General features: G+C 34.7%; 1 protein-coding gene across 1 annotated transcript in view; it reads right to left on the reverse strand.

Annotated features, from left to right (window-relative positions):
• Positions 1 to 24,635, reverse strand: part of LOC118843733 (CUB and sushi domain-containing protein 1-like) — a 2,679,416-nt gene that overhangs the window by 113,934 nt on the left and 2,540,847 nt on the right. The window contains 1 exon segment of the mRNA XM_036751485.1: positions 17,750 to 17,923. Within this exon segment, the coding sequence (XP_036607380.1) occupies positions 17,750 to 17,923 (174 nt within the window).

Here is a 24,635-nt window from a genome sequence, read left to right on the forward strand (position 1 = left end):
TGTGCCTTCTTCAGCAGTAAGTACCTTCAAACTTATCTATCCTCAGTAATATAATTATCTACTGTCACTGAATTATCTTTTAGTTGTTTGCGATGAAGGAGACAAAGAGACATAATAAATTGTCCTACTTCCACTTAGCTCCAACATGGGGTCTCAGGAAATGAGATCCCATTTATTAAGAATCTGGCATTCTGTTCTTAAGAGGGACGGCTCTTCTCAATTCGAAATTTATATCCCTTATAAAAAGAGATTTGTTTTTTAAAATTTAAAAATATTTTTTTAAAAAAATCACTGAATTATAGAACTCAAGTGTTAGACTGAATTAGTCAAACCCATACACATAAGGGTTTTTGATGCTTTTCACTTTCTCTTGCATCACTGCAACTAACCCTAACCCTAAATCCTCCATTGCAACAACTTAGTATAGTTAATTAAATAAATCATTTTGAGCCATTTCTAAAAATGTATGCCTCATTTCACACCTCTGGTCTACTACCTCTTTGCCAAGAGGAACAAGACATTATTCAATATGAGCCTTCTGAACTCATGATTAGTCTTGTTCTGAGTCATTCATGCTGTTTTAAAAGGAGAAAACTTTTCCACTGATCCTCAAATTAGGAAAAGGCCTTATGCAGAACTTCAGTGGCCCCAATTACTTCCATTATAAAACACAAAATCCTCAAGCTAGCATTTAAAGTCTTCATTAATCTAGCTCTCATTTACTTCTCCCATTATTTTATATTCTTATTCTTGCCTTATTCTCTCCTACTGTTTTTCTCCTAGCCCACCAATATTCCACTGTGGTAACACACAATGTCTCTGCTCTATGTCTTCTTTAGGCATGGTCCCCCTTTTTCTAGAATGTGCTCCCTCCCGCCTCTAGATCACAACATGTCTAGCTTTCTTAAAGCATAGCTAGTTGCTACTTCCTTCATAAGCTGTGTTGATTCTCCCAAGTTCTTAATGTTCTCCTTGAAAATGCTTCATATCAACTTGTTTATATTAATTTCATTTTACCTCTCTGTGGATATGGTATATCCTTCTCATATAATATAACTTCCTTCAGGACAAGGACTTATTTGATTTTTGCGCTTTGAATCTCGAGTGTCTTACATATTATAGACAAAACAAAAGTATTTATTATTACTGAAGAGCAGGCATGGAAAGTCCTATAGATGGGAAGTAGTGATAAGACTTAAAGCCATCTCTCTCTCTCTCTCTTCTCTCTCTCTCTCTCTCTCTCTCTCTCTCTCTCTCTCTCGCTTTCTCTCTCTCTTTCTCTCTCTCTCTCTCTCTCTCTTCCTCTCCCTCTCCCTCTCCCTCTCCCTCTCCCTCCTATTTCTTTAGCACCCTTTTGGAAAATGGATCAACAAGCAGTTCCAGGACATAACTCATAGCTTATCTCTCATAGTACTCTCTGTCTCTGTCTTTCTCTCTTACCTTCCTTCTCCCTCCCTCTTTTTTCCCTTTCTCTTCCTTCCTTTCTTTCCCAACTCATTTTTCTCTCCCTTCCTCCTCTCTTCCCTTCTCTCCTACTCCACTTTATGACAAGTAGTCACAACCTAGGAGAGGAACGTAATGCCATCCTGTTTACAGGAATGCTGATATGTCATACATTTAGGGTACTATAAGGAATCATATTATCAATGCATGTAATTTTTAATGAATTTTTATCTGTAACTTGCCTAGAAATTTCCCCAAAGGTTCACATACTTACTGATTCTCAAAGAATATCTTTTCATGCCTTTCTTTTGAGCAAAACATCTGCATATTTGTTGTGATTCATTCTGGCAAGTGTCCTACTTCCCACTGCCTGGCAGTACCCTTAGTTAAAAAGTTCAATGGCCTTAACAGACCAGGTGGAGAATGAACGTCAGCACTTAACACAGTGCCTTGCTCAATAAATATTTGTAGAATGAATGAATCAGATTTTATTTAAAAGGTCTTATTTAATCAGGATAGGGACACTGCTCATCGAAACATTTATGGAACCTGCTAATAATATAAGTTTCTCTCATGACGTTCAAGGAAAATAATGATGAGAAGTGCTATTAAATTCTGGACTCCTTACCTGATGACCAAGAAAGAATTACTTGAGATGTGGAAGTGGTGGGAACATAAGAAAACATAACCAAGTATTTGGAATGCATAACATTAAAGTGAGAGAACCACACCTATAGGCAGAGGGAGTACATTCTGGAAAAGAAGAATCCAAAAATTCAGAGCACTAGGTATAATTCAGCTTCAAAATATCTGTCAATTTGATTCAAGGGATAGAAAGCTCTCAAAAGCTAAATTGTCAATATCCTTAAAGTAATTCCAATGGAGAAGAAAAGCAGAAGCATTTCAAGATGCCATTATGGTTACTTGGGGAATTCTCAAGTTAGATTTTTTAAAGAATAAAATAAAGGATGGTGGAGGGACACAGAAAAGAAGGGTAAAAACAGAAGTGTCCCACAAACATACAGATAGCATCAACAATCAAGAGTCTCAAAATAAATTAACTTACTGAAAATGCCACAGGTAATAGAAAAGGTACATTTATGTTATATTTAGTCACAATTTGAAAAAGGAGAAGAGGTGGCTTACCAGACATGCCTACTACTTGAAAAAGAATTGATACTGTTAACTGAAGAGAAAGAATAAAGATCTACTGGTTCTGTTTTTTCTTCCATCCTGTAGCAGAGGGAGTTAAGCTCAAAATTTTATTTGCTTGTTTCAAGGGTGTAGAACTTTTATCAAATGGTTGAATTCATGGGGAAATAGATCATTCAATATAAGTAGCCTTTTAGTGTAATGGCAAAACTATATATTAACCTAACATACATTTTATACAAGGGAGTCTTACTTTTGCAGAGGAGGTTGGAATGACCTCCAAGTTCTTTTCAAACATTTTATAGGAGTTGACCAAAAGTTGGAAAGGAAGAATTAGAAAAAATTGCATATCAAACCAAAGATTCAAGCTTTGGGACAAAAACTTACTAAGACAAAAACTGCTGGAAAAACTGGAAAACAGCTGGCAGAAACTAGATTAGACCCAAATCTCACACCATGTACAAGATAAAGTCAAAATAAGTACAGTAGTTACACATAAAGGGTGGTAACCATAAACAGTTTAGGGTAGCATGGAATAGTTTACTTATCTGACATATGTATAAGGAAGAATTTATGACCAAACAAAAGATAGAGAGCATTACAAAATGTAAAACTGATAATTTTGATTACAGAAAATTTTAAAAAAAGTTTTGCACAAAGAAAACCAATGCACACAAAATTAGAAGGGAAATAGAAAACTGAGGGGGGGGTGGATTTTTGCAGCAAGTATCTCTGATAAAGGCCCTCACTTCTCAATAGAAAGCTGAATCAAACTTATAAGACTACAGGTCATTTCCCACTTGATAAATGGTCAAAGGATATGAACAGGCAGTTTTCAGACAAAGAAATCAAAGCTATTTATAGGCACATGAAGAAAAGCTCTAAATCACTTTTCATTAGAGAAATGCAAATTAAAGCAACTCTCAGGTGTCACCTTACTCCTATCAGATTGGCTAATATGACAAAAAAGGAAAATGGTAAGTGTTGGAGGGGATGTATAATACTAATGCACTGTCAGTGGGGTTGTGAACTGATTGAACCATTGGACAGCAATTTGGAACTATGCCCAAAGAGCTATAAAAAACCATGCATACCTTTTGATCCCAAAATATTACTGCTAGGTCTGCATTAAAAGAGATAAAAAAGGAGGGGGAAGGACCTACTTGTACAAAACTATTTGCGACAACTCTTTCTTGTGGTGTCTAAGAATCGGAAATTGAGGGGATGCCAATCAATTAAAGAATAGCTTTACAAGTTGCAGTATATTATTGAGATGGAATATTATTGTGTACTAAGAAATTACAAGCAGTTTGCTTTCAGAAAAACCTGGAAAGATTTACGTGAAATGAGGCAAAATGAACTGAGCAGAACCAGAACATGTTTATATTAACAGCAATATCGTATGATGAAGAACCGTGAATGACTTAGCTATTCTTAGCAATATAATCACCCAAGACAATCCGAAAGGGCTCATGATAAAACATGATATCCATCTCCGGAAAAAGAAGTGATATCATCTGAATACAGACTGATACATACTATCTTTCACTTTCTTTCTTTTCTTTTTCTTTGTCTGGTTTTCTTTTACAAAATGACTAACATGGAATGTTTTCTATGCTTACACATATATAACCTATATCAGATTGCTTATGTCCCAGGTAGGGGGGAGAAGAGGAAGAAAAAATAGAATTCATAACTCAAAACTTGAAAAAAGACAAATGTTAAAAATGTTTAACATGCAACTGGGGAGAAAATAAGGGATTCAAAAATAATCCCTCTCAATGTTGCCAAAATGTTCCCAGAACCCCATCTTGTCAGTGTCAACACAGATATCTTCCTGGTTATGCTATATGGTCATGAATCATGGAACATCATAGTCTCTGAATATTCGGAATTTTAGGTCACCCAAAAGATAACGGGAAGACATATGGTGGATTTAAGTTGGTTGCTGCACATTACCAAGGATGATTTACATAAGAGAAGCAATATAAAAAATCTGAGCATGACTGGGAAAAGGTGGTAGATCAGTCAGGTAGTAAGAGCAAGGGATAACAGATGGAAAATCTGAGTGCTTAGTATGGATGCTGAGGGAGCATCCAATACATTAGATATATGCTCTATGGGAGGATTTATAGAATAGCATGGAAAAGAATTGGCAAACTAATATGTTATAGGTGGGTTGTAAATGGTTTGCACTGATAGAATGGGTCTCAATGTTAATGAGATCATGGTTCTATTAAATTATCCCACTACATGATAAAATGAATCATTTCTGTATCATTGGCATCATCTGCGTTATAGACATTGAATTATATTTCTGAGAAGACATATATGATGCTTGACAAACTTTTTTTACATGTCAACTATATACTACATCTCTAGAAAATTTTAAAAATTCTCCATGCATGAAAATGGTACACATTTAACAAAATTTAATTTAAATTGATTATTAAGCAACTACTAAGTTCAAGACATTGGGGAACAAAGATTTAAATAAATAAATAAGCCCTGACCTTAAGGAACTTACACTCCATTTAATATTATGGCAGTCCATATGCCACTTATGCATGAAATTTATATTCTTTTGCAGAAGGGAGATTTGATAAATTTTTAAGGTGAATGGAGTTTTAACTTCATATAGTCTGTGTTTTCTTTTTCTCACTATATTATAGTGAGTCAATCTTCATGTTTTATTTAATGACTTTTCATGAGTTGGCAAATATTCTATTAGTACAAATTCCATTAAGAATGAGGAGAAACAAAAAAGGAAAGTAGATCTCTTAATTGTAAAAAATGAGGAAAAAATAAAGCCTCTCTAAATTTCAAACAAAAATACCAATTTAATTCAAATAAAATGGGCCTAAGTCTCCGATGAACACTACTCAATGAACCCATATCCCAGGGTACTTAAATCTGATTGGCTTCAGTTCAAACAAAGCCCATTAAATGCTTTATACTGGCAGTTCTAAAGACAAAAATATGCAACATATAAGGAATCAAGGGACTTGCACTGCCTGAGAAGTGCCAATCAGAGAATTGTGCTATTTCTCCATAAAGTAAGAATCTAAGAATGGGAAGTAACTGCATGTGGCCTATTTTTCTCTCAGATCATTTAAGTTAATGGATTAATCATTTTATGTTAATCTGACCTGAAAGAACTGCTTGGCCAACAAGCCAAAAAATGAGAAACAAGGCCTTAAAATAGTAAATTAATGTAATTGTCCGATCTAACCAATTTAGGCACAAAATTCATTAAGGAGGTTGTTATTGTACTTTTTCATAAAATATATCTTTAACTGCCAAAGAATTGCTGAATTTCTCGGCAGTTCAAGGGCGAATTAGCAATTGTATTATTTCCAGTCTTCTAGAGCTCAATAGCAGTCTTACAATTAACACTCAATAGTCTCCATGATGAAAGTAGGTATTCCTGAACAAAGGAGTGTTATGCCTAATGCTATAGAAAGAATAAGTTGCCACCTTGAGCACTCTGTAATACCTTGAGCAAAAGAAGTTCTTTTGAATTCTCTACTGGGCCACATAGGTATCCTTATCACATATACTATATCACAAACCAGATCAAAGAAAACAAAAGAAAGAAATATCAACTCCTAATTAAAATTTAGAATTATGAAATCTTTAAGTTGGAAGTGACCTCAAAGACCATCTAAATCATCTTGTACCTGAACATTCAGGAATGCTCTCTACAATACCCCTGTATCTTGCTACCTCCAGTAATGATGGCCTCATTTCCCACAAAGGCAACTTATTATACTTGGGGTACAGCTCTAATGTTTAGGAAGTTTTTTTTCTTATGTTGACCTAAAAATTGCATTTCTGTAACTTCCATTCATTGGTCATTATTACGCCTTTCAAGACCAAGAAGAATTAACAATACCACTAGGAAGAACAAAGAAGTCAATAAACATTAATTGCCTACTGTGTGTCAGACACTGTCCTAAGAACTAAGAATACAAAGAAAGGCAAAAGACAGTAGACACCCAATCAAAATGTTCAGAATTAGGAGATGGAGCATCTTTTACAAGAATTAGGCAGGAGGCCAGTGTCACTGAATCAGAGAGGGAAGGGAGGCAAAGTGTGTAAGACTGGAAAGGTGGAAAGGTGTCAGGTTGTTAAGAACTTTGAACTTGAAATAGAGAATTTTATATTCCATCTTGAGGGTAATAGGGGGCTACTAGAATTTACTGTGTAGGCCAGGGAATGACATGGTCAGACGTGTGTTTACACTGACATTAGAGTGGACAATGGACTGAAGTGGGGAGAGATTTGTGGCAGGCAAAGCAATGGGCATGTTATTACAATAGTCCAGTAGTAAAGTGCTAACTGTTTGCATCAGGATGGTGGCATTTATATAATACTAGTTTTCTAAGGTACTTTATATATGTTATCTGAGTTGGTCTTCAAAAAAACTCCTGTGAAATAGGTACTAAGTTTAATCCTCCTTCCACATCACAACTATTAAAATATTTGAATACAACTAGCACATCCCATCTAGTTCTCTTTCCTAGGCTGAGCATTTGCGGCTTGATGAACTCACCCTTGATATCTTGGTCTGAGTACCCTTACCATCCTTACCATAATTCTTAATTAGACACCTATTAAGACTGACTATATATGCGCAGATTTTCTTAACTTCCTACAAAACAATATTAGGTAATATGAAAAATTGATTCTATTTGTTTTTCTTTTAAAAAATATAAAACTAGGCATTTGGTTTACTCCAAATATGTCTATGAAATTTATTTTTTTATTACAAATACAATTTACTTTGTATTTGTTATATATTTCTCTTGTCATATATAAATACAAACATGTGTATATATGTATATCTACATATGGATATATATGCATATGTATATATTGTCTCTCCCAATAGAAAATACATACTTTGAATATGGGGAATATTTCATTTTTGATATTTAGTTAGTCAAGACAGTGTGCCAAGAACTATGCTAAGTCTAACATACAAAGAAAGGAAAAAATAGTCTGTACATTCTATTGGAGGAGACAACATATAAATAAGGGGGTATGCAAGATAAGCAGAATAGATGAACAGTAATCAGCGAGAGCAAGTTCCTAACAGATAGGGTGACCAGGAAAATCCTCTCTTAGAAGATGAGACTTGAGCTGAGTCTTTAAAAAGTCAGGAAAACCAAGAGGCAGAGGTGAGAGGATAGAACATTTCTGGAATACTGTCAAGCCATTGTAAAGGCAAGGAGATAGGAGATGGAAGGCTTTGTTCAAAGAACTGGAAGTAGGCTTGTCTAACTGGAGTTAATGGAAAGTAGTGTCTTTGTATAGCCCACACCTAGCACATTTCCTGGCACAAAGGAGGCACTTCATAAATGCTTGTTGATGGAATGTCTTTCACAGCATATCTGACATTCGCACTGAAATGGATAGTTTATAATGTTCTCACTTATATAATCTCATTTGATCCTCACAACAATCCTGTTAAATAGGCAAGGAAGTATTTTAAAGCCAAGAAATCTGGAACTTGGGCAAAGTGATTTGTTCAAGGTCGCAAAACTTGTAAAGAAGAGTAATAGGACCCAGGTCTTTTGATCCTTAATCCAGAGATTTTTGTAATGATGGAGAAATAATAGGTATATGCATTTATTTAATTGCTTTGTGGTAGAGTATGATTATATTAGATGTTTGTTACTGCCAACAAAATAAGATATAAAATATAAATTATTAGTCCCAGCATTTAATGACCTCTATAATTCTATTTCAATTAACCTTCCCAGCCTTATCTCTCTGATCTTTTAACTTCCTTTATGTCTCTGTTAAACTGGACTACTTACTGTCCTCAACTCTGACCTCTGTACATTGCATTATCCATGACTGGAATGGACTCCCTATTACCTGTTAACATCCATTCCTTCCCTCAAGAACAAGTTCATGGGGCAGAGCCAAGATGGCACTGTGAAAGGAAGGAATTTTGGAGCTCTCTCACAAATTCTGTCAGATATGTCTAAAAAAGTGAATCTGAGCACATTTGAGAGAGATAGAAGCCACTAGTAGACTGAGAGGGGTAGGAGCGCTGGGCATGCAAAGTGGCACCAGACCAAACCAGCTGGGAAAAGCAGAGGAATCCAATGCCGGAGCAGGAACAGGCCCCAGGCAGAAGAACCAGCTACAGCTGCAATTGAGCCCCAGGCCTCTCAGCCCAAGATGGGAGTCTGTCAGAGCACAGAGCATGTGGCTGTGGGAGCAGCTAGCTGGGAGGCCTCCAACCCACAATCTAAAGGTTTGAAATTCGCGTTCTTGAACTTCTGGAAGCCATGATGTGCAGGTAAAATGGCTTTTATCCCTCCCTTGAATAAACCCAGAGAATAAAACCTCAGGAGAAACAGAGGAGCCAGAATGGGGGCTTCAGTAGTGAGAAAAGTGGGGAGAGGGCCCTTCCTCTGGTGGCAGAAGGAGACTAGTGCAGGTGTCCCAGCCAGCAGCCTTCACCTCAGCAGAACAACGAGAGTAACTGAGCCCCAGGGGGGTAGAGCTAACAAATGTCAATACCAGGAACACAGCCTGGGCTTTGCACAGCCAGGGGAAGTGACAGACGCCAGCACAGACAAGAGCTGAGACCACCCATTCTGTAGAACAGCCCTGGGGAAGAAGAGACACCCCAGCAGCCAGATCACCCCTCTCCCACACCTTACAAAACCAGAGGCTATAGAACATAAAGTCAGTGAGCAGACCCACAGATGCCAACACAAGAAACTTGGACAGAACCCCCTGAGCCTCAGAAAGTGAGATCCACTTTAGAAGCCCGGAATAAAAAAAAAAAAACACCACAAAAACATGCTAAGAAGCCAAACACGATGGATTCGTGTTATGGAGAGAGGGAAGACCATTATACCAATTCAGAAAATGACAGCATTGGCACTACACCCACATCTGAAAGCTCAAAAGGGAAAGTGAACTGGTCTCCAGACCAAAAAGCATTCCTGGAAGAACTGAAGCAGGACTTAAAAAACCAAATTAAAACTATAAAAGAAAAAATGGAAAAAAAAACTCAATGAGGAGAACAAATCTTTAAAAGATAAAATCAGGGAATTGGTTAAGGAAAATCAGAATATAAATGGAGAAAATGTCTCATTGAAAAGTAAAATCATCCAAATGGAAAAGGAAATAGAGAAGACAAAAGAAGAAAACAAAACATTAAAAATTAGAATTAGGCAAGTAGAAGTTAATGACTCTGAGACATCAAGAATCAGTCAAACAAAATCTAAAGAATGAAAAAACAGAAGAAAATGTGAAATATCTGATTGGAAAAACAACTGACCTGGAAAATAGATCCAGGAGAGAAAATCTAAGAATTATTGGTCTGCCTGAAAGCTATGATAAAAAAAAGAGCCTGGACAGCATCTTCCATAAAATCCTTAACAAAAATTGCCCAGAGGCCCTAGAACCAGAGGGTAAAATTATCATCAAAAGAATCCACTGATCACCCCCTGAAAAAGATCCCGAATTGAAAACTCCAACAAATATTATAGCCAAATTCCAGAAGTACCAGGTCAAGGAGAAAGTAATGCAAGCAGCTAGAAAGAAACAATTCAAATATCATGGAACTGCAGTCAGGATCATGCAGGATCTTTCAGCTTCTACATTAAATGACAGGAGAAATTGGAATATGATATTCCGAAAGGCAAAGGAGCTTAGATTACAACCAAGGATCAACTACCCAGCAAAACTGAGCATAATTTTATATATATGTCAATCTTGAGAACTGTATACTTATTATGACAACTGAAAGGGTTCATGGACTTTGGATATCAGTATAAAATAACCAACATAATGATAAAAAATATAATTAAGAGCTATAAAGGGATGGTTCTGGGAGAAGAGGTAAGGAGGTAGTAGAAAAGGGTAAATTATATCACATGAAGAGGCACAAAAACATACTGTAGTACAGGGAAAGAAGGGAGGGAGAAGAGCAGTCTTTGAGCTTTACTCTCATTGGATTTGGTTCAAGAAGGGAATAACATACCCTGATAAGTATAGAAATCTAACTTGTCCTACAGGCAGTAGGAGGGGAAAGGGGAAAAAAAGGGAGGGGGTGGTCAGAAGGGAGTAAAAAAGTAGCAAGGGAAAAATGGTACGATAAGGGAGGGGAATCAAGAGGGAGGGTAAACTGAGGAAGGCAGCGGTCAAAAGCAAAACTCTGTTGAGGAGTGTAAGGGGAAAGGGTGAAACTAATGCCCAAATCAGGAAGAGTCAAAATAGAGAAAGAAAATTATAGACCAAATTTTCCATTGAGCTCTGCCTTTTTCATCAGGAAGGTCTGGAATTTGCATCTATTTTCTATTTATTTTCTTTATATTTGTTCTGTATATACACACACACATATGTATCCTTTGTCTATTAGAATGTAAAGTACTTTTTTTAAAAAGGGATTATTTCCTTTAATGTATTTGGATCTCCAGTGCCTAAAACAGTACTTAGCATATAATGGTTGTTTAATAAATATTTGTTAATTGATAACTAATTACATAGCGGTTTAAGGCTTCTGAAACATTCCTCACATTAACCACGTGAAATAGTCAGTATCAACATTATTATCCCAAATTGAGGAAACTAAGAAGGAAACAGATTAAGTGATTTGCCTACAATAATGTAGCCAATATATGCCCGCAAATAATTTCTAAACAAAGGATCCTCTGGACTTATCTCAGAGATTTGGAAAGAAATTTAGTCTTTTACTCTCCATTATATTGTAAGTTCCTTGAAATCAGGGTTCTGATCATATTTATCTTATTAAAGATAACTAATACATGGCACCACAGCCCATCTTTAATAAATATTCATTGAATCAAGTTAAATTTGTATGCATCTAATGCCTGGTTGACATATGTTGATTATGTTAGTCCCATGAATTACCTTTCCTGATATCCCAGGGAGTGCTATCTTACTTTTCTTCAATCGTTCCGGTGATCCTTGCCTCAACTGAACACTCAAGAATTTTTTCACATTATGCATCTATCATAGCCCTCTCTCTGATATTGAAATCTCCTCATGACCTGGCTTCTTCCTATCTTTCCAGCTCTTTTACATTAGTCACCTCCACACTCAATCACTGGCCTCCTTGCTATCCCTTTCTACCTCTGCCTCAGTTTCCCTGGCTTCTTTCAAGACTTGGCTCAAATCCCACCTTTCTGCAATGCATCCTTCTTGGTTTTCCAGCTGCTAATGCTTTGCACTCTCAGATAATATGACATTTATTCTGGATATATCTTGTACATATTTATTTTTTGCTATTAAAACATGAGACCATTGAGGTCAGTAACTATTTTTTTACCTTTCTTTGTATCCACAGCGCTTTGCATAAGGCTTGGCCCATAGGAAGTGCTCAATAAGGTTTTGATTGATTGATCATGTTCCAATTTGTGTTGTTTCTTTCACATAGAAATCTTTAAATGAATGTTCAGTGAATGGAAAAATAAATGAATAAATGCATACTTAAGTAATTTGAGTCTTAAGATTAGAAGTCATTTCTTCCTTGGAGACAACTTTCTCTTTATAGAAGAAACAGAGTGATATGAACAAAACACCCGATCTGTATACTATGGTGATGATGGAGTCATAAAACATGGGTTATGTGCATGTCATTGGATATATCTGTGATACTAAAGAGACCCAGGACTTGGTACATGGCTATGCAAATAGCAAAAATGATATAGGATATAAGTGAATTTGATGTCACAAAGTGATCACTGAATCAGTCAAAATTTGGTCTATAACTTTCTTTCTCTATTTTGACTCTTCCTGATTTGGGCATTAGTTTCACCCTTTCCCCTTACACTCCTCAACAGAGTTTTGCTTTTGACTGCTGCCTTCCTCAGTTTACCCTCCCTCTTGATTATTATTATTATTAAGTGCCTACTATATTTTAGGCATGGTACTATGCCCTGGGGATACAAATGAAAAGAATGAAAAAAAAATCCCTACTCACCTGGGGCTTATAGTCTTATGGGAAAGACAAGCATAAATAGAATGTCCCAGCAGTCTTTGTGTGTTTTTTAGTCATTACGTTATTCAACCTTAAAACTACATTAAGACTATTAGGACCCTGTATAAAAAACAGTATATACATAATAATAATAAAATGAACAAATACATAAATTCATGGATAAATAATTACATAAAAGGGTGTTGAGGAAGAAAGACACCAGCAATTGGGGAAGAGGAATCAAAAGACATTTCTTATGCTATGTCTTAAAGAAAGACGACTGAGGTAGAGGTAAAGAGGAAGTACATTCCAGGCATGTAGGATGGCCAATGGAAAGCAACACAGAAGGGAGATGGGAAAAAGAAATAGGAAGTCACTGGATTCAACTGAGTATGGGAATCACATGGTCATATATTAAGGTAAATTACTTTAACAGGCGTGTAGGATGGATTGGAGTAGTGAAAGTATTCAAAAAAGGAGACTAATTGGGAAGCTGCTACAATAATTTAGACAAGAACTGACAAGGCCCTGAATCAGTAGTAGCTGTGTGAGTAGAGAGAAGGGAGCTAGTTAAAAAGATTGAAAGGTCAAGATTTCGTAAAAGATTAGTTAAGTGAAATTTTTGTTGTTTAGTTGCTTTCTAGCTGTAAGTGGCTCATTTGGGGTTTTCTTGGAAAAGATATTAGAAGGGTTTGCCATTTCCTTCCCCAGCTCTTTTTACAGATGGGGAAACTGGGGCAAACTGACTTGCCCAGGATCATACAGTTAATAAGTGTCTGAGTCCAAATTTCAACTCAGATCTTCCAGATTCCAGGCCTAGAGCTCTATCCACTATGCCATCTAGTTGTCCCTAAGTGAAATGGGGGAGGGTGAAAAGTCAAAGATAATGCCAAGGTTATAAGCCTGGGAGAATAGAGGAATGGTCTAGCCTTGGGCAAAAAAAGGGAGTTGGTCATCTTGGTTTTCAAAGGGCTGATTTTTCAGATGAGAAAAATTGAATCCCACATAGGTGAAGTGATTTGTACAATTTCACACAGGTAAAATAACAGAGCTAGGTCTAAGGTACTTCATACCAATACTTTATGATATTTCTCTCTTGGGGGTGTGAAGCTTTCTGGTTTAAGTCACATTTTCATTGTATCTACTTTGCATTCAGAATTTTGCTTATTAATTCTCAACAGAACTGTATTTTTTAAAAAATATCTATAAAGCAAATATTTGGCTTCTTTTTTGTTGTATAATTTTCAGTATTTATCACTGGGAATGGAATAATAGAAGCTGTAAACATGTGCTAGTAGGGAAATCAGAAATGGAGTGTTTCTTTTTGAGAAATAACACTGTCCTTAGGCCCAGACAGGGTCATGTGAAACATTAAAACTCCATAGACAATTTAAAAAATCTACCTGCTTGCTAATAACTAGAAACAAAATTCCAGATGCCTTAGCCTCATATTTTCACAAAGCAAATCACTAAAAGGATTGTTAGTTTAAACACAAATGATTACATCTACACCCACATACCTATACCTGTAACATATGTATTAAATTGATGGAACATACAACTCTTTTTTTTCTTTAATGACAAGGTTAAGACTATTTCAGGGGAAAACTAATGTTTAAAAGCTTGATTTCTTTCACAATGCCATAATAGAGTTTTACTGCCTTCTGGTATTAATCAACAGCCATAGGGGGTGATGTTAGCTACCAAATGTATGACAACAAAAGCCCAACGATTTCATCTTTTAAGCAAAGTTCATGACTATATTCTCCCTTCTACCAAAGGAATAAAAAAATGTGATAGCACAGACAGAGTTTAAGAGTTTAAAGAATAATGAAAAAATTCCTAGAGTAGGAACTAAGAAATGAGTTCTAATGTCAGCAGTACCACTAAGAGCCTTTGGACAGTCACTTCTAAATGTGTGCATGCATAAATTTTATATATTAGTGGAGCATGAGGGGGTATTTAATCTGGTAGGGTATTGATAGAAACTGTAATAATGGGAAGTCTCTTGCTTCCTTGCCATGAATTCCTTTTGAGAACCAAGGAGTAGGGAAAGAATGGCCAGGGTTTGAGCTAAGGGACCCTCAGGTTCAGTATGAAAGCATCAATAGAATCAAGGGTCAGCAAATCAATAAGAAAAGAGCCCTGAACTTGGAGTCACAAACACAAAACATGGGTTTGAATAAGAGCTCAGGCTCTTATTACTGTCAGCCCTTGCGCGTGTTACTTCACACATATGTGTATGTGTTTTCATAGATCTTGCCTGTGTAGAAATACAAATTTTGATTCATACGGCTGTTTTAATTCGTAGAAAATGATGTAGTTTGTCAGATGTTTTGGTAAAATATAGGTATCATATGGCAAGGTCATCTATTAGTCTCATAGGGCTCTCAAGAAAGGACTGCCTGCTGCATTTTTTACCAAATTATGCATATGTCTTATCACCTTGACTAGACTCTAAAGTCCTAGAGAACAGGGACACTGTTTTATTAATCTTTGCATCCCTGATAATCAAAAACATTTACTAAGCATTTACACACACACACACACACACAGAGAGAGAGAGAGAGAGAGAGAGAGAGAGAGAGAGAGAGAGAGAGAGAGAATGTGAATATGAAGAAAGGGGAAAAAAGATAGCCCTTGCTCTCAAGGAGTTTATAGTCTAATGGAGGAGAAAATATGTAAGCAATTATGTACAAACAAGTTACATACAGGGTATACTGCAAATAGGAGCAACTAGATGGCTCAGTGGATACAGTACTGGGCTGAGAATCAGGAAGACTCATTTTCCTGAGTTCAAAATCAGCCTCAGATGCTTACTAGCTGGGTGACCCTGAGGAGGTCATTTAACCCTGTTCATTTCAGGTCCTCATCTATAAAATGAGCTGAAAAAGGAAATGGCAAGCCACTCTAGTATCTTTGCCAAGAAAACCTCAAATGAGGTCACAATGAGTTGGATATGACTAAAATGACTAAATAAAAACAAAAAAAAAACTGTAACAGATGGACAGCTCTAGAATTAAGGGGCATCAAGAAAGATTTCCTGTAGAATATGGAATTAAGTGGGACTTGAATGAAGCCGGGGAAGCTACAAGATAGAGATGAGAAGGAGAGAATTCCAGGCATAGGAGGCAGTCAGTGAAAATGCCAAAATTTGAGAGGAACAGCAAGAAGGCCCCCTATCACCATGCTTCAAGTATAGTAGGAACTCAAATAATATTTTTTGAATGAATACATAAATGACATCTTGGCCCATTTAGCTATTTGGAAAGATCAATATGGAAAAAAATCACTGTAGTTCTCTGCTAAAATTTTTTTAAAGATGATATCAACTCTGCATTTCCAAGTAGTTCATTCACTCATTTGATAATCATAATTTAGAAATCCACTGTGTGCAGAACACTCTGCTTTTTGCTAGGGGAGCTATAATTTAAGATGGGAGTAAATTACTCACATTGTTATAGTGCTTTCAGGTTTACAAAAAGTTTTCCCTACAATGGCCTTATGAAGCAGGTACTAAAGGTACCATTTTATATTCCCGTTTTATAGATTAAAAAAATAACTAAGGTTCATGGAGAATAAGTAATTTGCCTATTTTTATATAGCTGGTAAGGAATAGAATTGGAACTTAAATCTAGGAGTTCTAGCTCTAAGTCAAGCACTGTAGCCACCTCTCCTTGCTGACTCTCTAAAGAATTAGTAATAGCATCCAAGTGTACCAGGAAGATAGGACACCAGCCATGATAAGCACAACATACCATGATACGGTCTCCAAAGACATTCATAACAAGATGTTACATGAGGTTGCTGGGACTGCTCTGGCTGTCATAACTATTTTACGTTGAACATAAGGTTGCCACAAGAAGGCATCATCTTTGTTTCTCATTTTCCTTATGTTTTATGACTATTAAAGTTTTCCTTAGATCACTAAGGAGGAGAAATATTTGACATGGAGACAAAACAACCCCACCTATGTTTTCTATAAGAAGAATAGAAAAATATCATCTTGGAACCAAATTATTCAGAACTATTTCACTTACCATTTCTGATATGGCGATGTCTTAGTGATATGATATTGACAAAGGGATTCATTATCCAATGGATCATTATAGTACTGCAATTGCAATTTTAGCTCAAATATTATCAAAATAAAAGGGCTAACAAAAAGGAATACATATTTTTGAGGGGAAAGGCACCACATATATCAATGGCATCTTGAAGACTACAGATTAAAGGGATAATGGATAAGAGCTAGTATTATTGCCAAATGCTAAAATAGTAAAAATAATATCAAAAGTGAGATCTAGGCTTCCATCACAGGGAATCCAGATTTTACTGTAGAATAGTAATTTCAAGCTGTGTACTCTTTTGCATAGTGGGAAACAATACCACCCTTCCCAAATCTGTAGTCAGAGGATCAGAGATCAAATATTGGTTCTGTCACTTCTTAAGTCATATTAACTGATAATGTCATATTTAGTTTCTATTAATATAGTACTCACATAAGTAATATGGAAACCTAAAGGGCATTTATTACAGAATCTCAAAATAGGAAGAGCCTTTATTGCAACAAATACCTGGGCCTAAGATTAGAAGTTCTAGGTTCAATACCAGATCAACTACTTGGTAACTATCTAAGTTTGGCCAAATTACCTGCTCTCTCTGGAGACCATCTGTAAAATTAGGGGAGTAGAGAAAAAGAGCATTTAATTTCCCATCCAACTCTAAATATATATATATATATATATATATATATATATATATATATATATATATATATATATATATTTCTATTGTTTCAGTGTGATGAACTAATTTTCCATTTAGTTTACATATTAAAAATAGAGAAAAGATGGGAGAATGATAGGCAAAATAGGAAAAGAAAACAAATGAAGATATGTGTTACTATCATAATTTGTCATATATTGCCTCAACAATGGAAAAAATGGTCTTTTAAATCACTTAGAAAACAATATTACCTTGATTTATTGCTCAAATAAAATTTTATTTAAAAGCTAAAAGGTGAAGTCATAATATGAACTGGGGCACAAGAAATGTAGAAAACATCTGGGTGTACTGTAAGAGGTGACTTTTAGAACAAAAGGGTTAATGATTAATGCTCTCAATTTGTTAAAATTTAATTTGAAGAACAGAAAAACAGAAATCCTTGAATTTACTTACCTAGACATCGAGTTTCTGTACCACTCCAAAGTCCATTTGCTAAGCATTCTCTGACATGTGAACCAACAAGAGTGTATCCTGTGTTGCAGGTAAATATGGCTGTTGCTCCATATATGGTTAATGTTCCAATCTTATTACCATTTGGTGGAAAAGACAGGCCTCCACATGAGATAACTAAAGGGAGAAAAAAATACCCTATATGGACATATGTTCATCTTCACAGTATTTTTATATTTTAATTAATTAAATTTCCTAATTTATTTTTGATTCAAGAACCAAAGATAATGAATGCAATATTTAGTCAGATCAGTGGTCTATCCAGTCTAACATTATAAATAAAACAATAGCAATAAAGAATTCTTTATAGGAGAAGAGGGTTTATTTTTATAAACTGATGCAAGACTACATCGTACTCTGAGGGATATATTGCCTTATATTTCTGGATTCACTCAACACCCATTGTAACTCTCTACCTGCTAATGCCTCTCTGCTGCACCCAAAAATAAACACTGTATGTGTGAATACACATTTATACACAGGGTATCCCCAAAATCTTGGTGTAGTTTCAAGGAATTCAAGTTATTAAAGAGACAAAAACTGCACTGAGACTTTTGGGACACCCGGTATATTTTGTATTTATCTATGTACATGTAATTTCCCTCCAGAAAAATGTAAACTTCCAGAAAGCAAGGAATCCCCAGTTTCTAGTAGAGTATTTTTCATATTCTAGAGTAGACATTTAACTAATGCTTATTAAATTATTAACAATCCATGTGTTTACTTACACTTCTTATTAATGCATGCACATACTTAACTTTATAACTTTCCTTTTTGTATCACGTTATAGGTAACAAAACTATTCTCATAGCAGTTATATAATTTGGACCCCATAAAAATCCTAAGTGGTAGGCAGGGCATATATTATCCCTATTTTGTAGATGAACTGAAGTCCTCACTAATTTGCCAATGTTCATATGATTTTTATATGGGAAAAGAACCTAGGTTAGTTGATTCCTAGTTTGGAATTCTTCCTACCTTTAATTTTGTTTTATTTCAACATATGCTACTTTTAAGGCTGAGTTTCATAAATTTGCTGACTAGTATATGAATTAGTACTTCCTTTAATTTATCTTAAGCTCTGACAAATTCCCTCTCATTCTAGAACACTGGGACTAAGTTAACAAGCCTGGGTCTAGTGTTTGTTATTTTCTAAAAAGTGATTAGCCTGTGTTTCAAGATGGAACCGATATAACTTTTTTTTTAAGTTTCTCATATTTTGTCTTTGGTGCACTGTCAAGTACAAATGTTTCTCTTCCAAAGAAGCAAAAAGACATAGCAGAAATCTTTCTAAGCATCCAGGCCCAGGTATATACAAGTCAGTGTATGTTATATTATACTTAGGTCACAGAGTAGAAATATGAAAACAAAATATAGTCAACCCATCAACAATTAATAAAGAAATGTTTGCTTGATTATGACTAAGTGCTATGAACAGCTGTCAAGAATAAATGCATGATTTTAAAAATGCCTGACTTTTAAGAAAATGAATGATCTAATTGGGAAAAGAATTTAAACAAAAATTTAAATAGTAAAAGACATAATAAATAGTGAATTACAGCAGACATTATATAACTAAATGTTGAGCTGTGTTTGAGAAGGAGGCAATCTCTGAACAGGCTTCTTCAGTCAAGGGAGACTTTACAGGATGGACAGAACTTAACCTGAACATTGAAAAGATGGGTAGAATTCTTAATAGGTAAGAGGTAATTCTAGATTGAGTATACAATAAAGGGCAGAGGAAGAAAGAATAGATATATACATAACAATGAATCATTGAGGAAAGCTTGCATGTTTGGGAAGTGAGAAATAAGACTAGATGGATCAATTAAAAAATTTTAAGTAAAATCTTAGCTAAAATGTTTTATCAATTTATCCACAAATATTTTACTATGATCAAGTTGGATATATTCCAAGGATCCAAGAATCTAAGAATGGTTCATTATTAGGAAAATAATGAATATGATCACTTTAAAAAACACATGATCAAAATACAAGATTATTTTAATGCAGAAAAGTACTTCAACACAGTATATCAGTCATCTGTGTAATTAAACTATAATGTAGAAGTAATGAGGGTTTAAAAAAATATGATAAATAGTATATTTCTCAAACCAAAAGCTAACATTATATTCAGTGAGGAAACAATAGAAACTTTCTTAATAAATACAGGAAGAAAGCAAGGATGACGCCTTTCTTTGCTAACCCTTTCATATAGTTCAAAATATACTATTGACAGAGAAGATAAAAGGAATAAATTAAAAACATAAATATAGGCAGAAAGAAGACAAAACTATCCCTCTTGGCTGAAAACACGATGCTTCACTCAGAAAATACTAGGAAATTAGCAAAGAAACTAATTGAAACATCAAGCTCAGTAAAACTGTCATCTATAAAGCCCCCACAAAGTTAACAGTATATATAAAATATGTACTATATAAATATATGAGACAATAACAGGAAGAGAAATCTTTTTCAAAATAACTACTAGATAAATAAAAAAAATTGAAAGTTAGTCTACAAAATATACTCCATACCCCTTTAGATATATTTATAAAATATCCCTTTAAGAAATACATTTTAATAGCTAGAGGAATATTTAGAGTTGATTGCTTGGTTTTGTCAGTTTAATAAAAATCATAATACCACCAAAGTTAATTTATAGATCTAGTGCTATATCAATCAGTATAACATAAAGGTACTTTATAGAAACGTACAAAATAATGTTTATTTTGATTAACTAAAAACCTTAAATACCAAAGGAAATATTTTTTAAAATGTAAGAAGAGGGAGTGTATATCACTTTCAGAGCTCAAAATATATTATGATTCAGTAAACATCAACATTCTTTGATGCTGGATAAAACACAAAAAGGTAGGTCACTGTTACAAGAATCAGAAATATTGAACTCAATAACTAAATGTTTGATAAATAGGAAAATAAAAAAATTAGTAAAGAATTCTCTGTTTTACAATAATTGCTGCAAAACTTAAAGAAAAATATGACAGAAATAAGATTTAGATCATCAGCTTCAAGTGTAGGTAGGGGTTGGGTTAGTGGAGGTGAATTCTTAGCTACCCAAGAACTAGAGATGATTTCAAATCATCGAAAAGGTAAATTTGATTACCTGTAATCTAAAGATTTTTATATGAACAGAATTAATGCAATCTTCCCTTAATCTGCAATCTGGGAGTGGATAGTGGGCAAAAAAAGCTGCCAGTTAGTACCTATCCCTGTATCAGTGCTCTAGTGTTGGCATGGGGGTGTCCCAGTATGAGCCTGAAACATCTGCTTGCCCTGGTATACTACATCTTCCTGGGCACTACAGTGTTTCCTGTGGTCTCATGTTCCTGGATGTCCTCAGTGTTTTCAGACAACTCTATCTGTCTCCCTATGCTGAACTTGGGGATTCACTGTGTCTTTTTCAAGATTTCCCCATCAGGGCTTATATTGGTTTATAGTTTCCTTTGCTTTATCATTTCCCAGTGTACATATTAGAAAGATATTTATCTCATAAAAGGAGTTTGATAGAGAGCTTTATTTCTCAATTATTTTGGAATAATTTGCATATTATTTTTGTTGTTCAGTTGTTTTCAGTCATGTCTAACTCTTTATGACCTCATTTGGGATTTTCTAGGCAAAGACACTAAAGTAGTTTGACATTTCCTTCTCTAGCTCATTTTTTACAGACAAGGAACTGAGGAAAATAGCCTTGAGTGACTTGCCCAGGGTCCCACAGCTAATAAGTGTCCAAAGCCAGAACTGAAGTCACAAAGATGAATCTTCCTGACTTCAGGCCTGGCACTCTATCCGCTGTGCCACCTAACTGCCCCTTGTATAATATAGGCATTAATCATTTTTAAAAGTTTGACAATATTCTTCTATAAATCCATGTAGACCAGGTCATTTTCCACTTCTACCCACTGTAATTCCTTTACAGGCAATTCAATTTCCTTTTCTGATATGATATTACATATTATCTTTATTTGTTGCTTAGTTTAAGTATTTTACATTTTTGTAGCCAATCTTTAGGATTCTTAGGTTCACTATTATATAATAATGTATATTATGATACATTTATTTCTTCTGAGTTCATTGTAAATTCATCTTGTACATTTTTATTTGATAACTTTATTCTCTTCACACTTTTTTTTTAGCCAGTTTGGATAAATATGTATCCATTTTCTTAGTACATTTTACTCTATCAGTGTTGTTGTCTTATTTGTGTACACATATATATTCCTTTGCTTCTAAAGTGCTCTTTTTTGTTGATTTGTTAGCTTTTAAATTTTAAAACTGAACATAAAGTTAATTTTTTCTACTTTATTAATGTATATATAAATATATTATATTCCTAATATTAGACATGTAGGTATTTATATGATATATATTTCTTTCAACTACTTTAGCTGCATCCCAGATGTTTTGTTATTTTGTCTTATCACAGTTATTAACTGTTTCAGAGATATGTTTCTTGATTCCATTGTTGTTTAATATGTCATTATCAAATCTCCATTTAGGTCTGTATCTTTTTTCTATCTTCATTAATTGGATGCTATTTTAATTGTTTTATTTAGTAGAAAGTATTGCTATTTTCTCTGCTTTTTACATTTATTTACAATGTTTCTTTTCTCTCATACATGGTCTATTTTTTATGGTAGTACTGTGGTAGTATAGGAGGCAGAGGGTAATATGAGTTGCAAAGGTGTTGGACAATTTATGAGTACTAACTTAACCATTCATACTCTAAGTATAATCTTGTGCTATGACCAACAAATATAGTACCAAAAGAACGGAATAGTATCCATCTTTATATTCCCACTATAAATAAAATCAAAAGAAAGAAAAAAAGCTGCAGCTAAGAGGAAAGATCATTCCCATGTTCTCCTTGGAGAGGTAAATAAAGGAGTTCATGGGATGAGTTTTATTATATAATTCAAAGCATGAAGAAATGTCATTTCATGGGACATTTGATTCATGATAAGTATTTGCAAAAATACCACTATGAAAATATTTGCAACTTGTCCACCAAAATCTGTAGCAGCAGATGAAGTGGAAAAATTCTAGAGGGGATTTAAAATGACCCTCCAAAATTAATCAAGAGAGACTTCAGTGCCGAGTAACTTCAAAACAAAGATATGACTAGGTGTTGAATTGAAAAAGGTTAGAAAATATCAATCATATTTTTTAAAAATGAGAGGTGAAAGACTTACAGAAGACTAATATATAGATATCATGATTATATTTTTCAAGAATATAATCAGGGTGAAATGGAGAAGATAGCCTCATATAATGTCACATACCAAAAAAGAAAATGATTATATTTTAACATACTGGGTAGGATGAGTCAATACTGAATCAGGTACTTGTGTGAAATCAGAGCACCGATTTGTTAGACAAAAGATCAAAATTAGACCAAGGTAAAAGAAAGAAGAAAGATGGGAAAAATGTGACATGTGATTAGAACAATTCCATCCTGGGCTAGTGAGATGAATTAATGATGGAAAATTACTTATGGATGGAAGGAAGGACATAGATTGCAATTATTTAATGTAGAAATTTATCTGATGTAAATTAATTGTTACAAGGAGACCTAACGATCCTAAAATTTGTCTCTGTAAATATCTGACTTACTTATTGGGTAGGGAGATATGGGAGATGGCATCCAAGAATAACAACAGTTTAAAATGCAAACTCATTTTATAAAACATTGCAAAGAAGGATGCAATACCTCACCAGACAGAAATTAGCAACAGAGGGCAAAATCAATTTAAAGAAAACTTAGTTGGCTCAACTAAGCAAAGTCATCTAAAGAGTACTGAAAGACAAAAATGGGAGGATAATAAACAAAAAAAATGGAAATGATCTACACAGATTTTTATACCAATTTTTTTTCAACATGATTGATGGTGTACACATCACAGTTGGATCCTTTACTAATTATAGTTCCACAAATTATCAGAGAAGAATCAGAAATAGCACTAAAGAGTTCAAGAGCTGAAAATATAGCTTGGGAGATTTAGGTTAAATGAAATCAACTGATAAGATATCTCAAGAAGGAGAAGTTTTGAAAAGTATAAGGGAAAAATTGGGCCTTTTCAATACCAAAAAATGTGGCTGAATGAACATAAACAATTATGTCACGCCTGGGTGCATATTGCCAACATTATGACATGCAGTTAGATGGATAACCTTTAGGACTCTGACATCAATATGCATTACATGTATTGTTTATGTCAAATTGCTTACCTTCTCAATGAGGGGTGGGGAAGAGTAAGGAAGGAGGGAGAGAATTTGGAACTCAAAATTTGAATAAAAAAGAATGCTAAAATTGCTTTTACATGTAATTGGGGGAAAATAAAATAAGAAATTTAAAGGAAGAAATGTATGTAAACATGCAAACACACAGACACACACATACATCTTGTTCAGACAATACCAATGGCCAATGAGTAGGGCTAAGAATTAAATCAGAACAGAATAGGTGGATGGGAATGCAGTCTTTGAAAATTGCAAAGCTACTTCAATGACCTCAAACTTCTCTCAGAAATAAATACCTACCATTTTATTGCCAGCATTCTACCAAAATTGTTGCATTGGCTAGGAGGCATCAAAAAACATTTTTGTTGAAGAATGTTTAAAGTGATCTTTGAACTGGAAAGCAACAAAGAACTATATAGTATCTTCACCATGACTTCGAAATATATTAAATAAGGAACTACAAACAAGAAACTGACTCCAAAATTTCAAGCCTGAGTGATTAAGAAGATTGTCATGGCACTGATATTTACACAGAGGTCAGGAGGCAAGGGTCTGAGATTAGTTAATA

This window comes from Trichosurus vulpecula, chromosome 3 (genome assembly GCF_011100635.1).
Source record: "Trichosurus vulpecula isolate mTriVul1 chromosome 3, mTriVul1.pri, whole genome shotgun sequence".
NCBI lineage: Eukaryota > Metazoa > Chordata > Mammalia > Diprotodontia > Phalangeridae > Trichosurus > Trichosurus vulpecula.